This window comes from Trachemys scripta, chromosome 1, assembly GCF_013100865.1.
Source record: "Trachemys scripta elegans isolate TJP31775 chromosome 1, CAS_Tse_1.0, whole genome shotgun sequence".
NCBI lineage: Eukaryota > Metazoa > Chordata > Testudines > Emydidae > Trachemys > Trachemys scripta.
In genome coordinates, this window is record NC_048298.1 from 138,987,677 (window position 1) to 139,009,050 (window position 21,374).

At 49.5% G+C, this 21,374-nt stretch overlaps 2 protein-coding genes across 7 annotated transcripts in view; both read right to left on the reverse strand.

Annotated features, from left to right (window-relative positions):
• ATN1 (atrophin 1) overlaps positions 1-21,374 on the reverse strand; it is an 85,076-nt gene that overhangs the window by 32,493 nt on the left and 31,209 nt on the right. The window lies entirely within an intron of this gene.
• Positions 4,741-7,299, reverse strand: LOC117885691. Its single transcript, XM_034787093.1, has 2 exons — positions 7,078-7,299; positions 4,741-7,008 (listed from the first exon to the last, which is right to left on the reverse strand). Exons 1-2 carry the CDS (start codon positions 7,276-7,278, stop codon positions 5,296-5,298), a joined length of 1,914 nt encoding a protein of 637 aa, XP_034642984.1. The 5' UTR covers positions 7,279-7,299; the 3' UTR covers positions 4,741-5,295.

The window sequence follows — 21,374 nt, forward strand, 5'->3', positions numbered from 1 at the left end:
CTTCACGGTTTGCCGGGCAGCCTCCAGACCCTGCGCCCCCTCCCGGGCGCTTCCCCTCCCGGGCTCCAGCTGTGCTGGGGAAGCACTGGCCGGGGGCGCAGGGTCTGGGGGCTGCCCGGCAAACCGTGAAGCCGGTAGCGCTCGGGCAGCCCTTTCCGCGTGGCTGGGAGGGAGGAGGGGGCGGAGTTAGGGTGGGGAAGGGGCGGAGTTGGGGGGGGTTAGGGGGTGGGGAAATGGGCGGGGCCAGGGCCCATGGAGGGTCCTCTTTTTTTATTTATTAGATATGGTAACCCTACATAACTAGGGCTTAGATTCTTACACAGTATTTCCCAGACATGCCCCCCACTTCCCTCTCCCTCAACATGCTGTAAAAACTCCAAGGGGGTTGAAAATATTTACCAGATCTCCTCTCCGGACAGCTCCGGCTGAATTTAAGTTCCGTGTATAACCCATTGATTTCAGTGTGTTATATGTGTAGTCAGTTTGGGGGACTTGAAAATGCAGTTCCCACAGACTGCAGCATAGAGGATGGGGAAATTGGACATGACCTGTCTAGTCTGTGCCTGAGACACAAACAACCCGTGAGTTCGACTGATAATCAGGGCAAACAGCTTCAGCCCCATCACAAGAGTGCAGCCCACCTAGGACACTGTTTGTGTGGTGAAAGCTGGCTGCAGGGAAGCGAGGTTACACAGCAGCTGAGGAGCAGCAGCCCCAGGCCTGGTCTACACTAGAAAATTAGGCCTGCATAAATACATCACTCAGGGGTATGAAAATCCACACCTTTGAATAACATAGTTAAGCCAACCTAAGCACCCTGCCGTAGACAGCACTAAGTCGATGGAAGATACGACCCCAAACGACAAAAGTTTTATCAACGAAAAGTGCTGGTGCGAACAGCACTTTGTTGGCAGGAGCGCTCTCCTGCTGACAAAGCTGCTGCCACTTGTTGGGGGTGGAAGATTTTTGTTGGTGGGAGGAGCTCTCTCCTGCCAACAAACAGCAGCTACACTGTGCGCCTTTTAGTGGCACAGTTGTAGTGGCACAGCTGTGTCGCTAAAAGGTGGGTAGAGTATATAAAGCCTCAGCCAAAGGGCCTGAGACCAAAAAGGGCAGATGGAGCCTCCACAGCGTCTGAGATGACTAACTATCAGCGGGCCCCAGCAGACCTCCCCAGCTAGGATGACCAGATGTCCTGATAAAATAGGGACTGTCCCAATATTTAGCTGTTTGTCCCACATCCCGACTGATGTACCGTTGGGATGCCATTTGACCCAATATTTGGCACAGGGCTGGACTGATCACCCTAGCTGGCAGGCTCCCTACCTGGCTCTGCACAGCTCCTGGGAAGCGGCCAGCAACCCTGCGGCCCCTAGGTAGAGGGGTGGCTAGAGGGGTCTCCATGAGCTGCATCCGCTGACCCTAACCCTAGGAGCCAGAGGGACTTGCCAGCCGGTTCCCGGGAGCCATCCTGCCCAGACCCTGCCCCCCGCCAGGTGTCTCTGGCTCCTAGGGTCCGGGGCGGCCAGGAGGCTCTGCACGCTGCTTGCGCCCGGAGGCCCCACCCCCACAGCTCCCATTGGCCACAGTTCCTGGCCAATGGAAGCTGCGTCACCGGCACTCTTGGCGGGTGCAGCATGTGGAGACCTCTCTAGCCGCCCCTACCCTAGGAGCCAGAGGGACCTGCCAGCCACCTCTTGGGAGCTGATCCAGGTAAGCGCCGCCCAGACCCAGACCCAGACCCAGACGCCTCCCCTCCTCCCCCTGCCCCAGCCCTCAGGTGAGGAGGCAAGCAGTAGGTGGGGGGGCCAGCCAGGTGCAATGGGGCATGCATGGCATGGCCAGATGCACATTAGTCTTCCTGCCCTGTGCTGCCAGCATGCCCCTTTTTCCTGAGGGCAGCCCCAGGCCGCGCCACACAGCTGTGCCCAGTGCCCTGCAGACCCGATATGCCCCCCCCCCCCGCATGCACAACCTTCCCACCACAAATGCATGGTGCCCTGCACACTATCACCCCGGCCCACAGCCCCCCTGCCCACAGCCCCCCCACAACCCCCCAGCATCCCACACACAACCCCCCACTCTCTAGTTCCCCAACATACACAGCCCCCCCCTCCCCCACTACCCAGTGCCCTTCCTCACAGCCCCACCACCACAACTCCCCACTGCCCCGACACACACTCCCCACTGCCCAGCGCCCCGACACACACAGATCTCCCTCACTGCCCAGCATCCCCCACACAGACTTCCCAGACACTCACTCCCCCATGCCCTGTCCCCTTCCCTGGCCGCACTCACCAGCCCTGCTGGGAGGTGCGGTGACTGTCAGCTGGGCTGAGCCATCAGCACAGACAGGGCTGGAGCCGGGGCCCTGCACTCCTGCCCCATGGCTTGCAGCGAAGGCTGCAGCAGGGGCTGTACATCCCCCAAAACACACATAGCTTCTTAGGGCTGTGTGTCCTCCTCCCTTATGTGTCCTGATATTTTATTCTTGCGATCTGGTCATCCTATCCCCAGCATTGGAGCCGGGCAGGACCTGAGGCATACACCCGAAACCCACTCCACACAAACAGAACATATATTGGTTTCGCAGCTGGGGATACCACTTGCTTCTCATTCAGCTCCAACTCAACCAGCCACCTAAAGCTGCGGGGAGACTAGTGGGAATTTTTGTTATATTTTCTTAGTATGTGAGCATTTAGGGCCTGATCCAATTTCCACTGAAGTTAATGGGAGTCTCATTTATTGCTGTGTGATTGGTTAATTATTCAGTTAGTATCCCCAATTCCCTACCTTTCCCCCTTCTTTTATTTTACCCCGTGACATTCTGTACCTTGGGGGAACACCCTACACCCCCATGTTCATCCTTTTAATATGACTGTGTGGTATCCAATGCAAAGTTTGTCATGTTGGGTGTCTTCAGAAGGCTCATGATGCACTTAGCATTGTTGTTATAGTAATGTTATAGGTTGCAATTTCATGTATATAGTTATGAGGCTGAAAATGTGTCCTCATGGCTTAAAACAAGCCCAAGCAAACTCTCCAGGAACAGAGGGGCAGTTCACACCTCGCCAGGGCATGTATGGGACAAACTCAGCCCAGCCTGACAGGACCAAAGGACACTGGCCTAGGCAGCAACAAAGGATCTGTTGGACTCTCCAGTGAGTCACATGCCTTCCCTTGGTCAGTCAGGAACTATGATGAGGTAATGCTCACCTGACCCTGAATGAGGGGGGGGAGGGGCAAAGCCAAGAGGGAAGAAAGAACATGATAAAAGGGAGACACATTTGCCATGCTCTCCCTCTCACTTCCACCTCCAACTACAACAGCGGTGGGCAAACTACGGCCCAGGGGCCGCAGCCGGCCCTCCAGATGTTTTAATCTGGCCCTCAAGCTCCCGCTAGGGAGCTGGGTCCAGGTCTTTCCCCGCTCTGGCGCTCCAGCTGGAGAGCAAGGTCGGGGGCTTGTCCTGCTCCACGCGGCTCCTGAAAGCAGTAGCATGTCCCCCCTCCACCTCCTACGCATAGGGGCAGCCAGGGGACTCCGCACGCCTGCAGACAGGGTAGTGTGCAGAGCTGCCTGGCCGTGCCTCTGCGTAGGAGCCAGAGGGGGACACGCCGCTGCTTCTGGGAGCTGCTTGAGGTAAGTGCCACCTGGAGCCTGCACCTGATCCCCTCCCGTGACCCAACCCCCTCCCCTAGCCCTGATCCCCCTCCTGCCCTCCGAACCCCTTGGTCCCAGCCTGGAGCACCCTCCTGCACCCCCAACCCTCATCCCCAGCCCCACCCGAGCTGGCACCCCTAGCTGGAGCCCTCCAAGGATTGGAGTGACCTAGCAGATCACCAGTCCAGATAACACCAGGGGAACGTCACATACCCCTATCTTTCTAAGGAATACAATGTTTGCCTTATAAACTGTCTGTCCTTGATTCTTTGTAACTATAATCTGTAATGTCCTAGAAGTCACAGGGACTGTCTATTAAGTTATGCACCTAGATGGAGGTAGCAGGTGCAAAGAACCCAGAGCCAACTAGTCCTTAGGTGGGTCACATAGCCCCAGAAGAGGGAGGAATGAGAGGCTCTCTGTACCAGCCTGTAAGGGCTGGTCCACAGAGGAAAACAGCCTTTTCCTCTTAAGAGCTAGTGAAGTTAGTCCTTTAGCTCGAGTGGGAGAGGTCTGTGCTGCAGTATTGAAGGTTCAGCATTCAAACCCTGCTGCCGAGGCAGGCAGGGGCTATAACAGGTGCATACAACAGAAACAGGTTTTGCCTTTTTTCTTTATTAAAAATGTGAGAAACCACTAACAGAAAAAACCTATGCTAACAAAGCTACATGAGTTGCAAAGATCAAGTGCTCAAAAGTTGGGAAACTACGGCTTGAGATAAAACCTTCTTTGAATTGATGCGTGAATGAGTCCCCCATTTAAGATAGTTATAAGAGACAGGGGGCCACACCTAAAACAAAGTCTAATAAAGGCCATCCAGAAATTAGCACCTGGTGGCTAGAGGGTTTAACCAGGTATTGTGAGTGAGGGTGCAGGAGGGGGAGAACACACATTAAACTGGAAAAGACTGAGGCCTTGTCTATAGTAGGAATTTACTTCAGTAAAGTGGAGTACCTATAGTGACAGGAAAACCTCCCTCATCAGCGTAGGTGGTGTCTACATTGAAGCACTACAGCAGCGCAGCATTTCAAGTGTAGACATACCCTGAGAGGCACAGAGCCTGAAAGACCAGCTAAAACATGGTGGCTGACTCTGGAAGAAACCTGGGAGGAGGTTTGTGGGTCAGGGGTGCAAACTAAAAAGAATGTTCCTGGTGCTGTGAGCAAAAGAAGCCATTTCCTGCTCTTTGAATCCTTCTGCACTGAAAGACACACGACTTTCTACGTTCTTGGTAAATAAGCAAAACTACATCAAAGAAATAACTGACTACACCTATTTCTACTCCCAACACTCATAGGGCCCCAAACTTTGACTAGTCCCTCAGGTTGAAAAGTGGCAACGATATGGTCTTTAAATTATACAATCACATTTCCCCCCTCCACAGAATCCCTCCCTCTTCAGTGCATAGGATGGACCTGCTCTGGGAATCAATCAGGGCTGTGTAGGGAATGATGTGTAGGATTCTTGTCTCACTTGTTGTAGAAGTTGCAAGGTGTGAGTGAATGAGACAGGGAACTTCAGGAAGAGAAAGGCATTTTAGGGTTAACCTGTGGCTTCCCTTTGCCAAATTCAGTTTTCTCTTTCCTCCTTGTCCTGCAGGATCAAACCCTGATTTCTCTTGCTTAACAGAATTCACTGGCTGATGGGGGGGCCCTCTGTGCTAACAGCTATTAGCAAGTCCTCCCTTTCCCAGCCAGGCAAGTAATTTGCACTACCCCAGACCAGAGCCAGTCCACCAGTTTTCATATTCCTAACTGCTATCATTTCCAAGGCTAGACTCTGTCTTAAAGAGATACCACACAAATCCAAAGAGTCTGCGGGTGAGAGTTTGCTTGCTCTCCCCCGCATCCTCAAGCATTTAGCCATAAAACTGCTCTGCTCTGACACATCAGTAACCAAATCTGTCCTCAAACCCTGAAGCACAAACTGCTCATTTAAAGAATCAGAATGGAGACATTCCTGTTCCAACACCATTGTCTCCCCAACAAGTTTGCCCCACACAGCCACTTGGTTATAGGGCTGCCTCAATTCCTTAACAACTTTTACTTCCTCTGAGACATTCTCAAAGCTACCCACACTGGATCTTTTCAAAGGAAAGTCAGTGGATCCATTCACAACAGACAATTTTTGGCTGCTAGGAACTGAAACTTCCTTGATTAAATCACTCTCACACCCTTCAGTTGCAGGGAACTGCTTGCACCGATTACCATGAGGATTCCTTTCTCCAAGAGCTTTTCTAAGCAGCAATTCACCCTTCACAGAAATTCTGCCCTTACCCTCTTCACCTAGGGCTTGTTCTAAAGGAACACTTTCCTGAGCAACAACAGACTCTGTCTGGGTCTTACTTGCATTCAGGACCACCTTTGGCCCATCAGGCAGATCTCTACACAATCCCCTTTCAGGCAAACCCATAGACTTCCTAGATAAAAGGTTAGAAATATTTCCCTTCTCTTTGCCACACACAAGCTTAGGAATTTTTTCCTTTTTGCTACAAGTTGTTAAACTGTCCGTAGGTACCACAACCAAATTACCTTTCTGCTCTCCTTGTGCCCTGGCTAGGGTATCACCCTGATCAGACAGAGTTATAACACCCTTCTCCAACCACACATGAGCAACAAGCAAAATACAAGCACCAGAATTGTCTGGTCTCTGGGATTTTGCTAAGACACTAACTGGATGCAACCTAGTTACGGTGCCATTCTCCCCAGCAGATGCAAACTTAGGACCATTCCCTTCCTGGGCTTTAGTTGAATCCAGAACCAACTCTGAGACAGCTAAATTACTCTCAACCATCACAGGCCGAAAGGCACCTTCTGTCTGCTCCACAGACAAAAAAGAGTTGGAGACACATTTTTCTTTACTAGACATACAGTTTGGGATTTCATTTCCCTTGTCCCAGCAAACCGGGCTGTTCACAGACAACTGCTTGGAGACTGGGGTAGCTTCCTCCATAGGCAAGTCAACACCCCTGACAGACACAGGCACATTTCCTTCACTGTCACTATTCTTCGCACAGGAAACAGATAAGGTATAGGGACACTCATTTTCCACTCTCCTTGCCTTCCCAAACTGCTGACTAGATAAAGCCATCAGCTCACCAGACTGCCTAGGCTCATCCAAAATCTCCTTGTTCTCCTCTCCCTTCGCTTGATCTAATTCCAGATTTACTTCTGAGACATTAGATAGACATTCAGAAACTTCATTCACAGCCAAACAGCTACTTTCCAAAGACAAACTTTTGGAGAAACCCTCCATAGGCACAACCTTAGGATCAATCCTCTCTTGTGCCTGGTTTGTATTAACTTGACTGACCATAGCTTGAATATCATTTCCAATCATAATATCCTTAGGTTTCAGAGTAACAGCCGTGTTAGTCTGTATCCGCAAAAAGAAGAACAGGAGTACTTGTGGCACCTTAGGGATTATGTCTTTTACTCCCACAACCATGGTGCCCTCCAAACCCTTCCATTTCAGGTGGATTTTAGCTAAAGGCACCCTGACAAAATACTTAGATAAGGCTACAACAGTTACATCTTCACCTGGCAAATAATCTTCCTTCCTGACAAGACTTGCTTTAACCAGAGTAATATCTGCTGCAGTGTCCCTCCATGCCATACACCGGACTCCATTCACTTCTGCACTGCTAATAAACTCTGCGTTATTTCCCCCATATTTAGCTTTAATGTGAGTTTTAAGGTCAAATTCTTCAGAGACCACAGAAACAGCATTTGCACACAGGGCACCAATGCCTGTGAGTTTACAACAACAGGGTTAGCATTTGCCGTGGCATTTGGGGTTGCTGGTTTTGGGCTGCCCTTCAGTGTCGGGCAGTCTGGTCTCATGTGGCCCAGGATACCACAGTGATAGCATGTAACCTGTCCCGTCCTGGGATGTGAGTTCCTACCCTCCAGGCCCCCTTGAACTCCTTTAGAAGAGTCAGGTTTATTTTTAAATCCTTCCCTCCTCTTGAACTGGGGAGAATGGTGATTAGTTTTCCCCGGGGTTTTACACCCTTCTCGAGCCCTGTTTTGGGTTTGGGCATCCGCAATCTCTGCTGCCCGTAGGACTGACTCAGGGTCCCTGTCACACACAGCTGCTCTCACATGGTCAGGCACAATGTCTAAGAACTGTTCCAAAGTTATTAAATCCAGCAGTTTTTCAAAACTCCCATGCGCCTTAGCTCCCATAACCCACTTTTTAACAAAACCCATCAGCTTATGAGCACATTCTACAAAAGTACAATCCTTAGACATTTTAAACTCTCTAAACTTAACTCTGTAAGATTCAGGAGTAACCTTGAACCACCTTAACACAGAATCCTTAAACCGCTCATAATCTAAGGCTTCTTGTTCCCCCAAGTCATTGAATACCTCCCTGGCTTTTCCAGTCAGTCTGGTTAGCAGGACAGGCATTCGCTGACCCTCAGGGATCTGGTACAGATTGCAGAGGCGTTCAAAGGTAGACAAAAACTCCTCTATATCCTCAGTATCGTTGTAAATGGGACACATCCTTTCCCAGTTTTTCTCATGGCGGGGGGGAAGTGGAGTACCAGGTGGGGTAGACTTTCTCCGCTCTTCCATTACTTGGAGCTGAAGTCTGGCCGTCTCCTGTTCAGCAGCGAGCAGCTCTAGACGTCCCTTACGAGCTCTCTCTTCTCTCTCATCAGCCTCCTTCTCTAATTCTGCTATTTTTTGCTTCTCCAGCAATCGAAGATCTGCTAGCTTCTGTTCATGCTCAAATTGCAGTTTGCTTGTCACCCTTTGCATCCTAATTTTTTCTGCATCTTCTGCAGCCTCAGGTAAGGGCTGTGCTCTTGCCCCCTGATCACTGGCTATTAACAGATTTCTCAGTTCTTCCTTTGTAGCTTTCTTTCTAAAGATTAACCTCTTTTCTGAACACAAATTTTCCAGGGCTTTTTTGCCAAATCCCTCATATGCTCTTTGCTCAGCCATTGCAGCAGCTCTTTAACCAACAAAACTCTCAATCCCAGAATTCAAATTTGGATAGCGTGGGGTTCTGACCCAAAGCTTAATTGACCTGGTTCTGTGGATCCAAGCAAGACTACGCCATTGTGACAATGCGGTTCTGGCAGAACCCAACTGAGAGTGCCAACTCAGGACAAATTGCTAAAACAGGGCAGTTACAGCCCAAGGCTGGGGTTTCTCCACCTCTAAGGCAAACCAAACCAGCCAGACTAGGAGGACTTCGGTCTCATCCCACTGGCTAACCGCAAGTCTCACAAGCAATCTCCTTAGACACTCCAGTTTCCCAGTATTACCACCAGTGCCACACGTTATGGGGACAAATGGTTATGAAAACCAATACCCCAGTAAAAGAAAAAAGTTCTCCTGATCCCAAAGGACCAAGCCCCAGACTCAGGTCAATATACAAGTCAGATCTTACCCACAAATCACGCTGTTGCCAATCCTTTAGAATCTAAAATCTAAAGGTTTATTCATAAAAGGAAAAAGATAGAGATGAGAGTTAGAATTGGTTAAATGGAATCAATTACATACAGTAATGGCAAAGTTCTTGGTTCAGGCTTGCAGCAGCGATGGAATAAACTGCAGGTTCAAATCAAGTCTCTGGAATACATCCCCAGCTGGGATGGGTCATTCAGTCCTTTGTTCAGAGCTTCAGTTTGTAGCAAAGTTCCTCCAGAGGTAAGAAGCAGGATTGAAGACAAGATGGAGATGAGGCATCAGCCTTATATAGTCTTTTCCAGGTGTAAGAACACCTCTTTGTTCTTACTGTGGAAAATTACAGCAAAATGGAGTCTGGAGTCACATGGGCCAGTCCCTGCATACTTTGCTGAGTTACAAGGCGTACCTGCCTTCTCTCAATGGGTCCATTGTATAGCTGATGGTCCTTAATGGGCCATCAAGCAGGCTAGGCAGAGCTAATCTCAGCTTGTCTGGGATGTCACCCAGAAGCACAGCATAAGTTTGCCATACAGACAGTACAGAGCCAACATTCATAACCTCAACCACAAAACTGACACACACACACACAGACAGCACAATCACAACCAGTAAACCACAACCTTGTCCTAGACACCCCATTTGACCCCCTTTACACAAGATTTGGGTGCCACTACAGGACCTTGGTTGCAACAATGATCCATACAGTCCCAGTTTATGTCAATAACGTCACAGGGTCTGACACAGCCCCAGGCACTCCTTGCAGGGGAAGAGGAAGTCCCATCTTCTTCTGCCTCCAGCCCAGCTGGGACTAGCAACTGATCCTGGCTCAGGGTAGGAGCCACTGGCTGGGGTGTCCCCAGCCCTGTGGTGATTTACTTCTCCAACTGTCTGAAACCATGTACCTATGCAGCTAGGGAGTGGTGCATGACTGCTCTTGCAGCTTACCTTGGCTTCCCTGTCAGAAAATCATTTTTCTGCAGGGAAGCAAAGAAATCTGCGGGGTACATGAATACTGTGTACATGCAGTGCTGCAGAATTCCCCCAGGAGTAATCAGGGTTCTCTGTTCTCCCCCATGGCAGGGGCTCAATGGGTGCCCCCATTTCTCTCTTTCCCCCAATCTTCCCCCATCAGGGGTCCTGAGTGCTCCCATTTCCCTATCCCAGGGTCCCCCATTTCTCCCTATTGCCATGAGTGTTGTGTGCCTCCCATCCCCATAGCATGCTCCCCCATTTACCCCACATGCCTGGGGTTCTGTGTGCCTCATTTATCCCTCACCCTCATACCAGTCCTCCATTCTCCTCCCATTGCCAGGGCCTGTAAGCACATCCCCTTCCCTCCCCTCCACTGTTATTTGTCTGGGAGATAAATCATTCAGGGTTTCAATATCTTAAATTCTACTGGGAAGGTGGTGAGAGATGAGACAGCGATTAACACCCTCCAGTAATACCCCTATCACCCAGCTGTTTGATCTGTAGACAATTGCAGAGGTGCTAGAAGCTATGCTAAGCAGATGGTAGAGCTCCATGTGCCCCTCCCCACTTTTCCCCTTTGGGTTTTCAGATTTTCCCCAAAATAAACAGGGTTCTGGCCACTAATGCCTTGAACAGTCCCAAAAATTTTGGAAGTGACTGGATGTGCTGTTCAAAAGCTATTGTATTACAAAAATTCTGATAGAGATAAAGACAAAGGTTATGTCTACACTTAACACTTCAGCATAGATACTATCTACTCTGGCAGGAGGAGTTCTCCCATTGGCATTGGTAATCCACCTCCGTGAGAGAGGCAGTAGTTAGGATACAGGAAGAATTCTTCTGTTGACCTAGCACTGTCTACACCGGGGTTAGGTCAGCATAGCTACATCTCTCAGCCCTGGTCTACACTCTGAGTTTAGGTCGAATTTAGCAGCGTTAGATTGATCTAACCCTGCACCTGTCCACACGACAAAGCCATTTTTGTCAACTTAAAGGACTCTTAAAATCGATTTCTGTACTCCTCCCCGATGAGGGGATTAGCGCTGAAATCGACATTGCCGGGTTGAATTTGGGGTAGTGTGGACACAATTCTACAGTATTGGCCTCCAGGAGCTATCCCAGAGTGCTCCATTGTGACCGCTCTGGACAGCACTTTCAACTCAGATGCACTAGCCAGGTACACAGCAAAAGCCCCGGGAGCTTTTGAATTTCATTTCCTGTTTGGCCAGTGTGGCGAGCTCATCCGCACAGGTGACCAGGCAGTCCCAGAATCGCAAAAGAGCTCCAGCATGGACCAAACGGGAGGTACTGGATCTGATCGCTGTTTGGGGAGATGAATCTGTGCTATTAGAACTCTGTTCCAAAAGACAACATACCAAAATATTTGAAAAAATCTCCAAGGGCATGAAGGACAGAGGCTACAACAGGGACCCGCAGCAGTGCTGCGAGAAAATTAAGGAGCTCAGGCAAGCCTACCAAAAAACCAAAAGAGGCAAACGGACGCTCTGGGTCAGAGCCCCAGAAAAGCCGCTTCTATGATGAGCTGCATGCAATTCTAGGGGGGCCCCCTACCACTACCGCACCCCTGTCCGTGGACACCTGCAAGGGGGGAGTCTCATGCAACAGGGATGAGGATTTTGGGGACGAAGAAGAGGAGGATAGCACACAACACGCAAGCGGAGAAACCATTCTCCCCGACAGCCAGGAACTGTTTATCACCCTGAAGCCAATACCCTCCCAACCCTTCCAAGGCGGGCTCCCGGACCTTGAAGGCAGAGAAGGCACCTCTGCTGAGTGTACCTTTGTAAATATAATGCATGGTTTAAAAGTAAGCGTGTTTAGTGTTTAATTTGCCCTGAAGACTTGGGATGCATTGGTGGCCAGTACAGCCCCTCCTTTTAAATGGCCAACCCAACGGGTGCTTGGTATGGGAAAGTAGGGTGCTGCTGTTTGAAACCATTCCCACATGTTTTGAAGGTTCAAGAAGCTGAAAGACTGTGGCTTACCATGGCTGCCTGCAAACCGAAGTCTGTTGCCCGGCCCTGCATGTGTGATCTGTCACACCAAACCGGCAGGCCCTCAATATAAGAGGCAAAATGCGACCTCGTACCGAAAGCACATGTGCTATATAATGTTAACAGTTTGGTTTATCATGAAAGAGTCTACCCATTGTTCTCTAAAATGTGTCTTTTAAAATACAACTCTCCCTTTTTTTCCTCCCGCAGCTGCAAATGTTTCAACGCTACCCTTATCATCTCCATCACAGAGGCTAGCGCAGATAAGGTGGTGAAAAAACGCACTCATGATGAAATGTTCTCTGAGCTCATGCAGTCATCCCGCACTGAAAGAGCTCAGCAGAATGTGTGGAGGAGTCCAGGAAAGCAGAAAATGAACGCGAGGACAGGAGGGACGAACAAGATGAGAGGTGGCGGCAGCAAGATGAGAGATGGCGGCAGCATGATGAGCGGAGGCAGGATGCAATGCTGAGGCTACTGGGGGATCAAACGGATATGCTCCAGGGTCTGGTGGAGCTGCAGGAAAGGCAGCAGGAGCACAGACCACCGCTGCTGCCCCTGTGTAACTGCCCACCCTCCTCCCTAAGTCCCATAGCCTCCTCACCCAGATGCCCAAGAACTTGGCGGGAGGGCCTCCACTCCACCCCAGAGGACTGCCCAAGCAACAGAAGGCTGGCATTCAATAAGTTTTGAAGTGCAGTGTGGCTTTGTCCTTCCCTCATCCCCTCATCCACCATCCCACCCGGTGATTCCCTCCTCCTGGGCTACCTTGCAGTTATCCCCCTATTTGTGAGATGAATTAATAAAGAATGCATGATTTTGAAACAATAATGACTTTATTGCCTCTGCAAGCGGTGATCGAAGGGGGGAGGGTGGCTTACAGGGAAGTAGAGTGAACCAAGGGAGCGGGTTTTCATCAAGGAGAAACAAACAGAACTGTCACACCATAGCCTGGCCAGTCATGAAACCGGTTTTCAAAGCTTCTCTGATGCGCAGCGCACCCTGCTGTGCTCTTCTAACCACTCTGGTGTCTGGCTGTGCGTAATCTGCGGCCAGGTGATTTGCCTCAACCTCCCACCCCGCCATAAACGTCTTCCCCCTTACTCTCACAGATATTGTTGAGCACACAGCAAGCAGTAATAACAATGGGAATATTGGTTTCGCTGAGGTCTAAGCGAGTCAGTAAACTGCGCCAGCGTGCTTTTAAACGTCCAAATGCACATTCTACCACCATTCTGCACTTGCTCAGCCTATAGTTGAACAGCTCCTGACTACTGTCCAGGGTGCCTGTGTATGGCTTCATGAACCATGGCATTAAGGGTTAGGCTGGGTCCCCAAGGATAACTATAGGCATTTCAATATCCCCAACGGTTATTATCTGGTCTGGAAAGTAAGTCCCTTGCTGCAGCTGTTCAGACAGACAGAGTTCCTGAAGATGCGAGCGCCATGTACCTTTCCCAGCCATCCCACGTTGATGTTGGTGAAATGTCCCTTGTGATCCATCAGTGCTTGCAAGACCATTGAAAAGTACCCCTTTCGGTTTATGTACTGGCTGCCAAGGTGGTCCGGTCCCAAGATAGGGATATGCATTCCGTCTATCACCCCACCACAGTTAGGGAATCCCATTGCAGCAAAGCCATCCACTGTGGCCTGCACATTTCCCAGAGTCACTACCCTTGATAGCAGCAGCTCAGTGATTGCATTGGCTACTTGGATCACAGGAGCCCCCACAGTAGATTTACCCACTCCAAATTGATTCCCGACTGACTGGTAGCTGTCTGGTATTGCAAGCTGCTCTCATCTTGGTATTCTTGCACTTCAGGGCAGGGGAAAGCAAGTCGCAAAGTTCCATGAAACTGCCCTTACGCATGCAAAAGTTTTGCAGCCACTGGGAATCATCCCAGACCCGCAACACTATGCGATCCCATCAGTCTGTGCTTGTTTCCCGGGCCCAGAATCGGCGTTCCACGGTATGAACCTGCCCCATTACCACCATGATGTCCAAATTGCCAGGGCCTATGCTTTGACAGAAGTCTAGGTCCATGTGCATGTCCTCATCACTGTCGTGATCACGTTGTCGTCACCTCCCCGCCTGCTTTTGCAGGTTCTGCACATACTGCAGGATAATGCACAAGGTGTTTACAATGCTCACAACAGCAGCGATGAGCTGAGATGTCCAAATTGCCAGGGCCCGTGATTTGACAGAAGTCTATGTCCATGTGCATGTCCTCATCACTATCATGATCACGCTGTCGTCGCCTCCCCGCCTGCTTTTGCAGGTTCTGGTTCTGCACATACTGCAGGATAATGCACAAGGTGTTTACAATGCTCACAACAGCAGCGATGAGCTAAGCGGGCTCCATGCTTGCTGTGGTATGGCGTCTGCAGGAGAGCAGAGTTGCAGCAGAAGCGGTGGATGATGATGGTTAGCACTTGCACATTTCCCGAGGAAGAACACACGTTCCCGGGAGCCCACAACAGACAACATGGAGAAATTCGCTATCGACGCATGAGCAGGAGAGCAGAGTTGCAGAAGAAGCGGTGGATGATGACGGGATGCCACGAGAATAGATATTTATAAAGAACGACGAGAGGACCTGCGAGGTCGATTCATGGCACCAGGAGAGCAGGAGAGCAGAGTTGCAGCGGAAGCGGTGGTTGGATGACAACGGTTAGCAGTACTACTGCACCATCTGCTGAAAGCAGTATGGCGTCTGCACGGAAAAAAGGCGCGAAACGACTGTCTGCCTTTGCTTTCATGGAGGGAGGGGCGACTGAAGACATGTACCCAAAACTACCTGCAACAATGTTTTTGCCCCATCAGGCATTGGGAGCTCAACCGAGAATTCCAATGGTCAGCGGAGACTGCGGGAACTGTGGGATAGCTACCTACAGTGCAACGCTCCGAAAGTAGACACTAGCCACGGTACTATGGCCGCACTCTGCTGACTTAATGTTCTTAGTGGGGACACACACAATTGACTGTATAAAATCGCTTTCTAAAAATCGACTTCTATAAATTCGACCTAATTTTGTAGTGAAGACATACCCGCAGTGGTGTAGATTTTTTACACCCCTGAGAGACGTAGCTATGCCAATTTAAATTCCCAGTGTAGACCAGACGAAATACAGAAATGCCATCAATTTGTGTGTACAAGTATGTTTACACTACAGAGACTATACTGCCACAGCTCTGATGGTATAATCTCATCTTGTAGACACAGCCTATGCCAGCAGAAGGGGTTTTTCTGTCCTTGTAGGAACACCACCTTCCCGAACGAAGACAGCTCTCTTCCGTTGACATAACTCCCAATGTAGATGGAGCCGTGTCAGCAGAGCTACGCCAGTTGAGCTGTGGTTTTTTCATACCCGACACATGTAGTTATGCCGATATAACTTTTCAGTGTAGACCAAGCCCAAGGCCTTTGCAAGACCTGACAAGTTATAAAATAACCCATATTTTAGATTCTGGAATACTCTATAAATAAATCGTCTACTGTCAGTCTACAGGAACTTCTTTGCTAGAAGAATCCAAAAAACACCAAAAACATTTTTAGAAAGGAGTCATTTTAAAATGCTTTTAGCTCAAACTAATTAACAAATTTAATTGTATATGTTCACAAAACTCATTCTGTACTCAAAGAGTAAATTATATAAGTTTGGGGAGGATACGTTATATTATTTATATATAACTAAGGCCTGGTCTACACTAGAAAATTATGTCGACATAATATGCTGCTCAGGATGTGAACAATCCATACCCCTGAACAGTGTAGTTAAGCCAACCTAAGTCCCTATGTAGACAGCGTTAGGTCAACGAAAGAATTTTTCCATCCACCTACCTAACACCTCTCAGGGAGGTGGATTTTCCATGCCAATGGGAGAAGCCCTCCCGTGGAGGTAGGTACTGTATATAATGAAGCAATGCTGTGGCACAGCTGTGCTGCTGTAGCATTTTAACTGTAGACAAGCCCTGCTTTACATGCAACTTTCAAAACAACCATTTTTATTATCAAATCCACTCATTACGTTATCTGGCCTGTCTGACTCATGAGGGACACTCCCCTCTCCTCCCCCCGCCAGTCTCTGCTCGAACCAAGACCGATCAGAGAAAAGACTTGCAGAGAGCAGTGAAGGGCGTTGGGAGACACACCTAGACCCTTCCTGACAAGGGTGACAAAATTAAGACATCTCCATTTGCATACAGAATGCTCCCTGGAAGAAAACACCACCCATAGCCAAGAGTGATCAGCTCCTATTGTCTAGCCTAAAGAAAACCCTTGAGTCATCAGTTTACCCATAAACAAATCTAGTGTTCTCCCTTGAACCATTGTTGTTTCTCTACAAAAACCCCTACCTATGTTCAAGTAAGTGTTTGCTCATCAAGAAGGTTGCTACCAGTACAACTGTGATGTGAGAGTGGGGATAGGGACGTGCTGAATCTGGAACATGATCCAGCCCATTGAGTAGAGGGACATATAAGGGGTCAGGTTGAAAGTGCTGATTGACCTGGTCCACTCAGAGTGTGTGTGTGGCGGGGGGGGGAACCCACCCCTAGGGAACCTAGGTCCTGCAGGATAGCTCCATTGGGAGGGGACTTGCATAAGGGAGAAGTAGAACTCCATATGAAAACACATGTGACACAAGCAGTACACTGATAGAATTACAGGACACCCTTCCCCCCCCCCCCCCCGAAGAGTAACCCAAATAACTGAGCATTCCCCAAAGTAACAGGCAGATCTGGTAACAAATTGGTGGAGAATGCATGACCCTAATCAGATGGTAATTGTTGAGTACTTGCTGTGGAGTAGGGAAACTAAGGCACTGACCTGAGTAAGCTCTCTTTCTTTTCCTTTTTCAGACCAAGCTCCTTTAGCAAGGTCTCTCTGCAATAGACTATTTGGTAACCTTCTGTTAAGAATCATAATTAGAATACCTGTAGAACTGTGAAATAAGGAGTTAAGAGTAGTGCCTTAAAAATAAAGGTTTTAGAAAGAGCTGTTGGTGGGGATCATTAGTGAAATAAGGAAATAGAGATGGCGAAAAAGATGCTCACTTGAGACAGGAGAAAACCAACACGTTAGAGAGATGGGTAATGAAAAAGGGGAAATGCCCCTGGGAAAGGGGGTGTTTTAAGGTGAGAATCCCCTGAGTGAAGCTAGTCTGAGCTTTGAACAATATTGCACAACCTTTAAGCCACGTGGTAGTGCAAAGGATGCAGCTGCTGCATGGGCATTATTTTATCCATGTCTGGACATGGTTGAAATGGTAAAGACAGGGCAGGAACTAGAGTTTGAGAAAAAGCAGTTACAACAACGTTTGAATAAATGTGAGACAGAGGTGTGAATTGATAGCAGAAAAGCTCAGAATGGTGACTATACTTAGGCCTGGTCTACACTACGACTTTAATTCGGATTTATCAGCTTTAATTCGAATTTACCCTGTAACCGTCCACACAACGACGCTATTTATTTCGATGTAAAGGGCCCTTTAAATCGATTTCTGTACTCCACCCCGATGAGCGGAGTAGCGCCAAAATCGATTTTAACATTTCGAATTAGGGATAGCGTGGCCGCAATTCTATGGTATTGGCCTCCGGGAGCTATCCCACAGTGCATCATTGTGACCGCTCTGGACAGCAATCTAAACTCGGATGCACTGGCCAGGTAGACAGGAAAAGCCCCGCGAACATTTGAATTTCATTTCCTGCTTGCCCAGCGTGGAGAGCACAGGTGACCACAGATAGCTCATCAGCACAGGTAACCATGCAGGCTGATAATCGAAAAAGAGCACCAGCATGGACCGTGAGGGAGGTACTGGATCTGATCGCTGTATGGGGAGAGGATTCAGTGCTTGCAGAACTTCGTTCTAAAAGACGAAATGCAAAAACTTTTGAAAAAATCTCCAAGGGCATGATGGAGAGAGGCCACAATAGGGACTCTGAGCAGTGCCGCGTGAAAGTCAAGGAGCTCAGACAAGCGTATCAAAAAACAAAGGAGGCAAACGGTCGCTCCGGGTCAGAGCCGCGGACATGCCGCTTCTACGCCGAGCTGCATGCAATTCTAGGGGGGGCTGCCACCACTACCCCACCTGTGATCGTGGATTCTGGGTCGGGGATAGTCTCATCAGCGACGCCTGAGGATTCTGCCAATGGGGGAGAGGAGGATGAGGATGAGGATGAGCTTGCAGAGAGCACACAGCACTCCGTTCTCCCCAACAGCCAGGATCTTTTTCTCACCCTGACTGAAGTACCCTCCCAAGCCAGTACCCAAGACTCTGACCCCATGGAAGGGACCTCAGGTGAGTTTACCTTTTAAAATATAAAACTTGTTGTAAAAGCAAACGGTTTTTAATGATTACTTTGCCCTGAGGACTTGGGATGCATTCGCGGTCAGTTCAGCTACTGGAAAAGTCTGTTAACGTGTCTGGGGATGGAGCGGAAATCCTCCAGGGACATCTCCATGAAGCTCTCCTGGAGGTACTCCGAAAGCCTTGCCAGAAGGTTTCTGGGCAGTGCATCCTTATTCCCTCCTCCATGGTAGGACACTTGACCACACCATGCTTGCAGCAAGTAATCTGGTATCATTGCCTGACAAAGCCTGGCAGCGTATGGTCCCGGTGTTTGCTGGCATTCAAGCAACATCCGTTCTTTATCTTGTTGTGTAATCCTCAGGAGAGTGATATCACTCCTGGTAACCTGGTTGAAATACGGGAACTTAATTAAGGGGACAGAGGTGGCCGTTCCTACTGGGCTGTTTGCCTGTGGCGGAAAATAAATCCTTCCCTGCAGTTAGCCAAGCGCAGATGGGAAATTGGCCCTGAGTTTTTCGCGTTTGGCTAGCAGGGATCTTCCCTGTTACCAGCCACGCGGTGGGGGGGGGTACCGTGATCATCCCAGAGAATTCATGGCGAGAGGGGGGGTGGTTAGTTTGTTTTCTGCTGCTGCTGCTGAATGTTAACAGAAAAACCGCAGCACTCTACAGGCTATGCTTGGTATGTGGGAAAGGAGGGCGCAGAAGCTGTAAGACAATGGCTTACCATGGCCGCATGCAAGCCGAATTCTGTTGCCCAGACCTGTGATCTCTAGCAGCAAAGCCACAGGCACTCAGCATTAAGAGGCAAAATGCGACCTTGCACAGAAATCACATGTGCTATGTAATGTGAATAGTGTTGGTCACCGTGAAAGAGTATAAGCATTGTTCTGCAAAATGTAGCTTTTTAAACAATTCTCTCTTTTTTCCCCTCCCTACAGCAGCTGCAAATTCCTCAAGCCTCCCTCCTCCATCCCGAAGGTTATCACAGATAAGGCGTCGTAAGAAGAGAACGCGAGACGAGATGTTTTCTGAAATTATGGAATCCAGCCGCAGTGACAGAGCTCATCTGAATGAGTGGAAGGAAACAGTTTCAAAGTATAGGAAAGAAGCCAGTGAACGTGAGGACAGGAGGGACCAACGTGAGGACAGGAGAGACGCTTGAGATGAGAGGTGGCGGCAGGAAGACCAGAGGAGGCAGGATGCAACGCTGGGGCTGCTGCGTGAGCAAACAGACATGCTCCGGCGTCTGGTGGAGCTTCAGGAACGGCTGCTGGAAAACAGACTGCCGCTTCAGCCCCTGTTCCCCCCTCCCCTCTCCCCATGTTCCGTATCCTCCTCACCCAGACGTGTAAGAACACGGGGGGGGGAGGCTCCGTACACCTTCCCATTCCACCCCAGTAGACAGCCCAAGCAAAAGGCTGTCATTTTTTTAACCTTTTCTTTGTGGCTTTTTCCTTCCCAGCAATCCTCCTCCCAAATACCACCCGGGTTCCCTCCCTCTTTTTCTAATCTATTAATAAAGAATAAATGATTTTTAAATGATAGTGACTTTATTTGGTTTGAAAGAAAGCTGGGGGAAGGGGGAGGGTGGGTTCCTTACAGAAAATGAGTCAATAAAGGGGGCGGGTTTTCATGAAGGAGAAACAAACAGATATTTCACACTGTAGCCTGGCCAGTCATGAAACTGGTTTTTAAAGCTTCTCTGATGCACAGCGCTTCCTGGTGTGCTCTTCTAATCGCCCTGGTATCTGGCTGCGCGTAATCAGCAGCCAGGCGATTTGCCTCAGCCTCCCACCCCGCCATAAAGGTCTCCCCCTTACTTTCACAGAGATTGTGGAGCACACAGCAAGCAGAAATAACAATGGGGAGATTTCTTTGGCTGAGGTCAGAGCGAGTCAATAATGATCGCCAGCGACCTTTTAAACGGCCAAATGCACATTCTACCACCATTCTGCACTTGCTTAGCCTGTAGTTAAACAGCTCCTGACTCCTGTCCAGGCTGCCTGTGTACGGCTTCATGAGCCATGGCATTAAGGGGTAGGCGGGGTCCCCAAGAATAACTATTGGCATTTCAACATCCCCAACGGTTATTTTCTGGTCCGGAAAGTAAGTCCCTTGCTGCAGCCCTTTAAACAGAGTAGTGTTCCTGAAAACGCGAGCGTCATGAACCCTTCCCGCCTAGCCCGCGTTGATGTTAGTGAAACGTCCCTTGTGATCCACAAGTGCTTGCAGCACCATTGAAAAGTACCCCTTGCGGTTTATGTACTCGGTGGCTTGGTGCTCCGGTGCCAAGATAGGGATATGGGTTCCGTCTATCGCCCCACCACAGTTAGGGAATCCCAATGCAGCAAAACCATCCACTATAGCCTGCACATTTCCCAGAGTCACTAACTTTCGTAGCAGCACCTGAGTGATTGCTTTGGCTACTTGCATCACAGCAGCCCCCACCGTAGATTTGCCCACTCCAAATTGATTCCCGACTGACCGGTAGCTGTCTGGCGTTGCAAGCTTCCACAGGGCTATCGCCACGCGCTTCTCAACTGTGAGGGCTGCTCTCATCTTGGTATTCTGGCGTTTCAGGGCAGGGGACAGCAAGTCACAAAGTTCCATGAAAGTGCCCTTACGCATGCGAAAGTTCCGCAGCCACTGGGAATCGTCCCAGACCTGCAACACTATGCGGTCCCACCAGTCTGTGCTTGTTTCCCTTGCCCAGAATCGGCGTTCCATGGATAGAATCTGCCCCATTAACAACATGATCTCCAAAGCACCGGGGCCCGTGGTTTCACAGAATTCTGTATCCGTGTCCGTGTCCATGTCCATGTCAATGTCCTCATCATGCTTGTCGCTGCGTTGCCGCCGCCGCTGCCTCCTCGCCTCGTTTTTCTGGTCCTGGCTGAGCATAAACTCCACGAGAACGCGCGAGGTGTTTACAATGTTCATGACTGCTGTCTTGAGCTCAGCGGGCTCCATGCTTGCCGTGGTATGGA